This window comes from Mizuhopecten yessoensis, unplaced genomic scaffold, assembly GCF_002113885.1.
Source record: "Mizuhopecten yessoensis strain PY_sf001 unplaced genomic scaffold, ASM211388v2 scaffold715363, whole genome shotgun sequence".
Classification (NCBI taxonomy): domain Eukaryota; kingdom Metazoa; phylum Mollusca; class Bivalvia; order Pectinida; family Pectinidae; genus Mizuhopecten; species Mizuhopecten yessoensis.
Genome location: NW_018479583.1, coordinates 1 through 12,076, shown reverse-complemented (window position 1 = coordinate 12,076; position 12,076 = coordinate 1). Strand labels below are relative to the sequence as shown.

The following is a 12,076-nucleotide window of genomic DNA, read 5'->3' as shown; positions in this document are numbered from 1 at the left end:
AAAGGAAAAATATACCTAGCTGTTTACACAAAGGAGAAATATACCAAGCTGTTTACAAGAAAGAGAAAAATACCAAGCTGTCAACACAAAGGGGAAATATACCTAGCGGTCTATACAAACATACCAAGCTTTGAACACAAATGGAAAATATACCAAGCTGTTTACACAGAGGAAAAATAAACCAAGGTCAAAGTTCACGAATGAATTACTGAAATGGCTAAATATCTCGAAAACGGTAGGCATTTTGTATACACATATACATTGAATATTATAGGAATTAATGAAATCTACTATAGGAATTAATGAAATCTACTCTACAGACAGCTTCCAAGGTGGGGTCAGAGGTCGAAGGTCACGAATGAATTAGGTTACTGAAATGGCTAATCATCCATGCATGGACCTAGGAGGAGTAGGAGGTACAAATGTGTGTCTAATGACAGACGGACGGACGGACAAACAGAGTGATTCCAGTATATCCGCCACCCCGCCCCCTCTCCTAACTTGGTTGCGAGGGGAGGGGGTATAAATATGCCAAGCTGTCACACAAATGTTTTTTCGGTTGTTTAACCCTCAGCAGAGCTTCGGGTTAGACAACCAAAAAACATCACCACTTGGGTTGGAAATATCTCTGTCACACCCTCAAGGTAGGGGAAGACTCTATTATTCCATAACATCAACACAAAACGATTAACTATTCCATAACGTCATCACACAACGATACACTATTCCATAACCTAACACACAACGATACACTATTCCACACGTCATTACACCACAATACACTATTCTATAAAGTCAACACACGGCGATACACTATTCTATAACATCAACACACAATGACACAATATTCCATAACGTCAAAACACAATGACACACTATTCCATCACGTCAACATACAACGATACACTATTCTATAACGTCAACACAGAACGATACACTATTCTATAACGTCAACACAGAACGATATACTACTCCATACCGTCAACACACAATGATACACTATTCCATAACGTCAACACACAACAATACACTATTCCATCCCGTCAACAACACAACAATATGTTATCCCATCACGTCAACACACAACGAAACTCTATACCATCATGTCAACACATCGCGATACACTATTCTATAACATCAACACAAAACGATTCACTCTTCCGCACGTAAACACACAGCGATAAACTATTCTATAACGTCAACACACAACGATACACTATTCCATAACGTCAACACAACGCGATACACAATGTCATAACGTCAACACACAACGATACACTATTCCATCACGTCAACACAACGCGATACACTATTCTATAACGTCAACACACAACGATACACTATTTTATCACGTCAACACAAAACGATACACTATTCTAAAACGTCAACACACAACGATACACTATTCCATCACGTCAACACAACGCGATACACTATTCTATAACGTCAACACACAACGATACACTAATCTATAACGTCAACACAAAACGATTTACTAGTCCATTAAGTCAACACACAACGATACACTATTCCATAACGTCAAAACATTGCGATACACAAATTAATACCGTCAACACACAACGATACACTATTCCATAACGTCAACACAAAACGATACGCTATTCTATAACGTCAACACACAACGATACACTAATCTATAACGTCAACACACAACGATTTACTAGTCCATTAAGTCAACACACAACGATACACTATTCCATAACGTCAACACAAATCGATACGCTATTCTATAACGTCAACACAAAACGATACGCTATTCTATAACGTCAACACACAACGATACGCTATTCTATAACGTCAACACACAACGATACACTATTCGATAACGTCAACACACAGCGATACACTATCCCATCAAGTCAACACACCGCAATACACTTTTCCATCACGTCAACATACAACCATATACTATTCCTAAACGTCAAAACACAACAATATACTATTCCATCCCGTCAACAACACAACAAAAATTATCCCATCACGTCAAAACACAACAATACACTATTCCATAACGTCAATAAACAACGACAAACTATTCCATAACATCAAAACACAACAATACACTATTCCATCCCGTCAACAACACAACAATATGTTATCCCATCACGTCAACACACAACGAAACTCTATTCCATCATGTCAACACACCGCGGTACACTATTCCATAACATCAACACAAAACGATTCACTCTTCCGCACGTAAACACACCGCGATAAACTATTCTATAACGTCAACACACAAAGATACACTATTCCATAACGTCAACACACAACGATACACTATTTTATCACGTCAACACACAACGACACACTTTTTCATCACGTCAACACACAATGACACACTATTCCATAACGTCAACACACAACGATACCCTATTCTATAACGTCAATACACAACGATACACTATTCCATAACGTCAAAACATTGCGATACACTATTCTATAACGTAAATACACCGCGATATACTATTCGATAACGTCAACACACAGCGATACACTATCATAACATCAACACAAAACGATTCACTCTTCCGCACGTAAACACACCGCGATAAACTATTCTATACCGTCAACACACAACGATTTACTAGTCCATAAAATCAACACACAACGATACACTATTCCACAACGTCAACACAAAACTATTTACTAGTCCATCAAGTCAACACACAACGACACACTATTCCATAACATCAAAACACAACAATACCCTATTCCACCCCGTCAACAACACAACAATATGTTATCCCACCACATCAACACACAACGAAACTCTATTCCATCATGTCAACACACCGCGGTACACTATTCCATAACATCAACAAAAAACGATTCACTCTCCCGCACGTAAACACACCGCGATAAACTATTCTATAACGCGTCAAAACATTGCGATACACAAATTAATACCGTCAACACACAACGATACACTATCCCATCAAGTCAACACACGGCAATACACTTTTCCATAACATCAAAACACAACAATACACTATTCCATCCCGTCAACAACCCAACAATATGTTATCCCATCACGTCAACACACAATGAAACTCTATTCCATCATGTCAACACACCGCGGTACACTATTCCATAACATCAACAAAAAACGATTCACTCTCCCGCACGTAAACACACCGCGATAAACTATTCTATACCGTCAACACACAACGATACACTAGCCTATAACGTCAACACACAACGATTTACTAGTCCATAAAATCAACACACAACGATACACTATTTTATCACGTCAACACACAACGACACACTTTTTCATCACGTCAACACACAATGACACACTATTCCAAAACGTCAACACACAACGATACCCTATTCTATAACGCCAATACACAACGATACACTATTCCAGAACGTCAAAACATTGCGATACACTATTCTATAACGTAAATCCACCGCGATATACTATTCGATAACGTCAACACACAGCGATACACTATCATAACATCAACACAAAACGATTCACTCTTCCGCACGTAAACACACCGCGATAAACTATTCTATACCGTCAACACACAACGATTTACTAGTCCATAAAATCAACACACAACGATACACTATTTTATCACGTCAACCCACAACGACACACTTTTTCATCACGTCAACACACAATGACCCACTATTCCATAACGTCAACACAACGCGATAAACTTTTCTATAACGTCAACACACAACGACTTACTAGTCCATTAAGTCAACACACAACGATACACTATTCGATAACGTCAACACAAAACGATACGCTATTCTATAACGTCAACACAAAACGATACGCTATTCTATAACGTCAACACACAACGACACACTCTTCAATATCGTCAACACACAACGATACACTATTCTATAACGGCAACACACCCCGATACACTATTCTATAACGTCAATACACCGCGATATCAAATTCTATAACGTTAACACATCGTGATACACTATTCCATAACGTCAACACACAACGACACACTCTTCAATATCGTCAACACACAACGATACACTATTCCGTAACGTCAACACACAACGATACACTATTCCATAACGTCAACACACAAAGACACACTCTTCAATATCGTCAACACACAACGATACACTATTCCCTAACTTCAACACACAATGAACCACTATTCCATAACTTTAACACACAGCGATACACTATCCCATCAAGTCAACACCTCGCGATACACTTTTCCATCACGTCAACACACAACGATATTTTATCCCATCACGTCAACACACAACGAAACTCTATTCCATAACGTCAATACACAACAGCACACTATTCCATAATGTCAGCACACAACGAAACACTGTTATATAAGGTCAACACACAACGACACACAATTTCATCACGTCAACACGAAATGACACACTATTCAATACAGTCAACACACAACGATACACTATTCCATCACGTCAACACACAACGATACACTATTCCATAACGTCAACACAAAACGATTTACTAGTCCATCAAGTCAACACACAACGACACACTATTTCATCACGTCAACAAACAATGACACACTATTCTATAACGTCAACACACAACGATACACTATTTTATCACGTCAACACAAAACGATACACTATTCTATAACGTCAACACCCCCCGATACACTATTCTATAACGTCAATACACCGCGATACACTATTATATAACGTCAACACACAACGATACACTATTTTATCACGTCAACACACAACGACACACTATTCTATAACGTCAACACACCCCGATACACTATTCTATAACGTCAACACCCCCCGATACACTATTCTATAACGTCAACACCCCCCGATACACTATTCTATAACGTCAACACCCCCCGATACACTATTCTATAACGTCAATACCCCGCGATACACTATTATATAACGTCAACACACAACGATACTCAACACACAACGATACACTATTCCATAACGTCAACACACAACGATACACTATTCCATAACGTCAACACACAACGACACACTATTTCATCACGCCAACAAACAATGACACACTATTCTATAACGTCAACACTCCCCGATACACTATTCTATAAAGTCATTACACCGCGATACACTATTATATAACGTCAACACACAACGATACACTATTCTATAACGTCAACACACAACGTCACACTATTCCACACGTCAACACTTCGCGATACACTATTCCCGACGTCAACACACAACGATACACTATTCTATAACGTCAACACACAACGATACACCTTCCATAACGTCACCACTTCAGTTCTAAATTGTAAATTCTAATTTCAAAGTCTAAACATCTGATACATTTAAGTTATTTTCGAGTAAGGAATTGTCTTTGAAACTTTTACTATTGAATAAACTAAATAGATATGCTTGATGGTAAAGGTTATAACATGGTCATGGCAAACGTTAGATTTCTTAAAACCAGCCATTACATATAGTCAGCTTTAATCAAAAGACATCTGTCAAGTAAACATGATGCCTATTCCGCGACTTTCACATGAACTCCAAACAAGTGCAGCAGATACCGATAAGCTATAGACACACCGGGCTTGGTAGATTTCAAAGAAAACTCATTTACCTTCCAATCATATCGATGACTTTTTCCTCTATTCTGAGCATCCGATATATCTTGTTACAACAATCAGGAGCACTCACCGTGACGAACAGGGAATTCCAGGCTCTGGTATAATACATCTGATCGTATGAAGTCCCACCGTAAGCAAAAAACTCCCAGTACAGTTGTAAATACATGCCTTCGTAAACCTGTCAGTATATAACCGGTACAACTTGTATAGTACCATAGACAATGTTCCATACAAAAAGTTTTATAGACAATGTAAAACATATAAAGTATTATAGACAATGTAAAACATATAAAGTATTATAAACAATGTAAAACATATAAAGTATTATAAACAATGTAAAACATATAAAGTATTATAAACAATGTAAAATATATAAAGTTTTATAGACAATGTAAAACATATAAAGTATTATAAACAATGTAAAACATATAAAGTATTATAAACAATGTAAAATATATAAAGTATTATAGACAATGTACATAACACAGTATCATAGACAATATAACACACACAGTATCATTGACAATGTACCACACACACAGTATCATAGACAATATACCTTACATACAGTATCATAGACAATATAACACACACACAGTATCATAGACAATACACCACACACACAGTATCATAGACAATACACCACACACACAGTGTCATAGACAATACACCACACACACAGTATTATAGACAATACACCACACACACAATAACATAGACAATACACCACACACACAGTATTATAGACAATATACCAGACACACAGTAACATAGACAATACACCACACACACAGTATTATAGACAATATACCACACACACAGTAACATAGACAATACACCACACACACAGTATTATAGACAGTATACCACACACACAGTATCATAGACAATATACCTTACATACAGTATCATAGACAATATAACACGCACACAGTATCATAGACAATACACCACACACACAATAACATAGACAATATACCACACACACAGTATTATAGACAATATACCAAACACACAGTATCATAGACAATACACCACACACACAATAACATAGACAATACACCACACACACAATAACAGAGACAATACACCACACACACATTATTATAGACAATATACCACACGCACAGTAACATAGACAATACACCATACACACAGTATCATAGACAATACCCCACACACACAGTATCATAGAAAATACACCACACACACAATAACATAGTCAATATACCACACACACAGTATCTTAGACAATATACCACACACACAGTAACATAGCCAATACACCACACACACAGTGTCATACACAATACACCACACACACAGTGTCATACACAATACACCACACACACAGTGTCATACACAATACACCACACACACAGTAACATAGCCAATACACCACACACACAGTGTAATAGAAAATACACCACACACACAATAACATAGACAATACACCGCACACACAGTATTATAGACAATATACCACACACACAGTAACATAGACAATATAACACACACAGTATCATAGACAATATACCACACACACAGTATCATAGACAATACACCACACGCACAATATTATAGACAATATACCAAACACACAGTATCATAGACAATACACCACACACATATTTTTATAGACAATGTACCACACACACAGTATTATAGACAATGTACTACAAACAAAGACTTTATATGTCAAACAAACAAAAAAAACGTTATTTTGGCTTGATCCGAAATGGAAGACTTGTTCGTGGTTTTCTTTTCAGAAATGAATAAATATTCACTAACTTTGAATTAAAAAGTGTTGTTTGACTTTTTAAATTAATTCGTAATAGATGATCAAGTTCACATAGTTTTCCGGTATATACCACACAACCCCAAACATATTCCTGGTTATTCCTGAAGTAACATAGACTGGATATCCCAAAGTTCCATATTAACATCAGAGAAACTCACCACTCGCAGCAGGTAAATCCAGAAGGTAAGTCCAATAGTAAGCAATATAACCATAACAACCTGCCAGGTTAGACTCTGAAATAGAAACAAACAAAAACATATCTTACTTACGTCACACATCCTCTAAATAAACCTACTAACTCAAAGTATTGTACATCCTCTAAATAGACCTACCAACTCAAAGTGTAGTACATCCTCTTAATAGACCTACCAACTCACAGTGAAGTACATCATCTAAATAGACCTACCAACTCAAAGTGTTATACAGCCTCTTAATAGACCTACCAACTCAAAGTGTAGTACATCATCTAAATAGACCTACCACCTCAAAGTGTAGTATATCCTCTAAATAAACTTACCAACTCAAAGTGTAGTACATCATCTAAATAGACCTACCAACTCAAAGTGTTGTACATCCTCTAAATAGACCTACCAACTCAAAGTGTTATACAGCCTCTAAATAGACCTACCAACTCACAGTGTAGTCCAGCATCTAAATAGACCTACCAACTCAAAGTGTAGTACATCCTCTAAATAAACCTACCAACTCAAAGTGTTGTACATCCTCTAAATAGACCTACCAACTCAAAGTGTTGTACAGCCTCTAAATAGACCTACCAACTCAAAGTGTTGTACATCCTCTAAATAGACCTACCAACTCAAAGTGTTATACAGCCTCTAAATAGACCTACCAACTCAAAGTGTTGTACATCCTCTAAATAGACCTACCAACTCAAAGTGTTATACAGCCTCTAAATAGACCTACCAACTCAAAGTGTTGTACATCCTCTAAATAGACCTACCAACTCAAAGTGTTATACAGCCTCTAAATAGACCTACCAACTCAAAGTGTTGTACATCCTCTAAATAGACCTACCAACTCAAAGTGTTATACAGCCTCTAAATAGACCTACCAACTCAAAGTGTTGTACATCCTCTAAATAGACCTACCAACTCAAAGTGTTATACAGCCTCTAAATAGACCTACCAACTCAAAGTGTTGTACATCCTCTAAATAGACCTACCAACTCAAAGTGTTATACAGCCTCTAAATAGACCTACCAACTCAAAGTGTTGTACATCCTCTAAATAGACCTACCAACTCAAAGTGTTATACAGCCTCTAAATAGACCTACCAACTCAAAGTGTTGTACATCCTCTAAATAGACCTACCAACTCAAAGTGTTATACAGCCTCTAAATAGACCTACCAACTCAAAGTGTTGTACATCCTCTAAATAGACCTACCAACTCAAAGTGTTATACAGCCTCTAAATAGACCTACCAACTCAAAGTGTTGTACATCCTCTAAATAGACCTACCAACTCAAAGTGTTATACAGCCTCTAAATAGACCTACCAACTCAAAGTGTTGTACATCCTCTAAATAGACCTACCAACTCAAAGTGTTATACAGCCTCTAAATAGACCTACCATCTCACAGTGTTGTAAATCCTTTAAATAAACCTACCAACTCAAAGTGTTGTACATCCTTTAAATAGACCTACCAACTGACAGTGTTGTACATCCTCTAAATAGATCTACCAACCCAAAGTGTTGTACATCCTCTAAACAGACCTACCAACTCAAATTGTTGTACATCCTCTAAGTAGACCTACCAACTCAAAGTGTTGTACATCCTTTAAATAGACCTACCAACTGACAGTGTTGTACATCCTCTAAATAGATCTACCAACCCAAAGTGTTGTACAACCTCTAAACAGACCTACCAACTCAAATTGTTGTACATCATCTAAATAGACCTACCAACTCAAAGTGTTGTACATCCTCTAAGTAGACCTACCAACTAAAAGTGTTATACAGCCTCTAAATAGACCTACCAACTCAAAGTGTTGTACATCCTCTAAATAGACCTACCAACTCAAAGTGTAGAACATCCTCTAAGTAGACCTACCAACTAAAAGTATTATACAGCCTCTAAATAGACCTACCAACTCACAGTGTTGTAAATCCTTTAAATAAACCTACCAACTCAAAGTGTTTTACATCCTCTACGTAGACTTACCAACTCAAAGTGTTGTACATCCTCTAAATAGACCTACCAACTCCCAGTGTAGTACAGCCTCTAAATAGACCTACCAACTCACAGTGTAGTACATCATCTAAATAGACCTACCAACTCAAAGTGTTGTACATCCTCTCAGTAGACCTACCAACTCAAAGTGTTTTACATCCTCTAAGTAGACTTACCAACTCAAAGTGTTGTACATCCTCTAAATAGACCTACCAACTCACAGTGTAGTACAGCCTCTAAATAGACCTACCAACTCAAAGTGTTGTACATCCTCTAAATAGACCTACCAACTCAAAGTGTTATACAGCCTCTAAATAGACCTACCAACTCACAGTGGTGCACATCTTCTAAATAAACCTACCAACTCAAAGTGTTGCACAACCTCTAAATAAACCTACCAACTCAAAGTGTTGTACAGCCTCTGAATAAACCTACCAACTCAAAGTGTTATACAGCCTTTAAATAGACCTACCAACTCAAAGTGTTATACATCCTCTAAATAGACCTACCAACTCAAAGTGTAGAACATCCTCTAAGTAGACCTACCAACTCAAAGTGTTATACAGTCGACATCGAGTAAACATCTACTTATATCTACTGTCGACAAGAAGTAAACATCGACTTATATATACAGTCGTCATCTAGTAAACATCGACTTATATCTACTGTCGACATCAAGTAAACATCGACTTATATCTACTGTCGACATCGAGTAAACATCTACATATATCTTATGTCGACAAAAAGTAAACATCGACATATATCTACTGTCGGCATCGAGTAAACATCGACTTATAACTACAGTCGACATCGAGTAAACATCGACTTATATCTACTGTCGACATCGAGAAAACATCGACTTTAATCTACTGTCGACATCGAGTAAACATCGACGTATATATACAGTCGTCATCGAGTAAACATCGACTTATATCTACTGTCGACATCGAGTAAACATCTACATATATCTTATGTCGACAACAAGTAAACATCGACATATATCTACTGTCGATAACAAGTAAACATCGACATATATCTACTGTCGACATCGAGAAAACATCGACTTACATTGTATATCTACAGTCGACATCGAGTAAACATCGACTTATACCTACTGTCGACATCGAGAAAACATCTACTTATATATATAGTCGACATCGAGTAAACATCGACTTATATCTACAGTCGACATTGAGTAAACATCGACTTATATCTACTGTCGACATCGTGAAAACATATACTTATATCTTCTGTCGACATCGAGTAAACATCTACTTATATATACAGTCGACATCGAGTAAACATCGACTTATATCTACAGTCGACATCGAGTAAACATCGACTTATATCTACTGTCGACATCGAGAAAACATCTACTTACATATACAGTCGACATCGAGTAAACATCGACTTATATTCACTGTCGACATCGAATAAACATCGTCTTATATCTACTGTCGATATTGAGTTAATATTGAATTATTTCTTCTGTCCTCTATTGATATTAAGTAAATTTCGATGTATATTTCTACTGTCGACATCGAGTTGACACCAACATAAATTTACTGTCGACATTGATTTTACATAATCTGATGATATCAACTTCAATGTATCACCGATATTGAGTTGACATCTACTGATGGTATCGACTTATATACATTGTTGACATGGACTTAAATCTCCCGTTAATGAATAGTCTTCAGTTGATATGGTTACATATATTGCCAGTCAATTAGAAATATCTACCCTGTGTCAGTGTAAGAGTACTCACAATAAAATAGCAATAGTTATAAAAGTTCAGAGAGTAGTTATTAACTGTCCTACCAATGTCGATTGTGTGGCCGATTTGAAACACAGCATGTTGCACCCGAGTCCACACGGTATACCATTTAAACAGCCAATCACAATCATTGTTATACCGAGACCAAGTACGATACCCGGAAGGTAGTAGTTGTTAAAACGCATATTCTCAAAAATTGGCAGCAACCGGGAATCGGTTACGAATCTGCTCTGAGTGATAACGATTCCGCCGATAATCAGCATGGCGGAACAAACCTGCAATAAAGCCAACATATTGATTTATATGTATTAAAACGTGTAACAAATGTACTGTATCACAATAATTTTGGATGTATTATCTAATAATAATAATAATATGTCGAGGTTCTTATATACCGCTATATCACAACCTTCACAAATAATTATTATCCGTGGTTATAGAGCCTTTGCAACCAGCCAATATCTTTCTCGACTCCCTGGGGAGCATACAGCCAGTGCTGCCATTGCGGCGCTCACAGCTATCATTCAACAATTCTAGCTCTGCCCATCCACGTACATGTACTCATTTACAGCTGAGTAGACTGGAATAAGCGAAATAAAGTATATTGCTCAAAAATACAACACAGTGCCGTGCCGTGAGTCGAACACGCAAACCACGTGTATGTATCTATTACTTACTGTGTTAACAGTGTTATT

General features: G+C 37.1%; 1 protein-coding gene across 1 annotated transcript; it reads right to left on the bottom strand.

The window, feature by feature from the left end:
* Positions 1 to 5,679: 5,679 nt before the first annotated feature.
* Positions 5,680 to 11,656, bottom strand: LOC110441080 (the record flags this gene model as incomplete). The annotated part of the gene is made up of 3 exons (XM_021484180.1): positions 5,680 to 5,787; positions 7,569 to 7,643; positions 11,426 to 11,656. Coding segments are annotated over 3 exons (414 nt in total), but the record flags the coding sequence as incomplete, so codon positions are not given.
* Between the last annotated feature and the right edge of the window lie 420 nt (positions 11,657 to 12,076).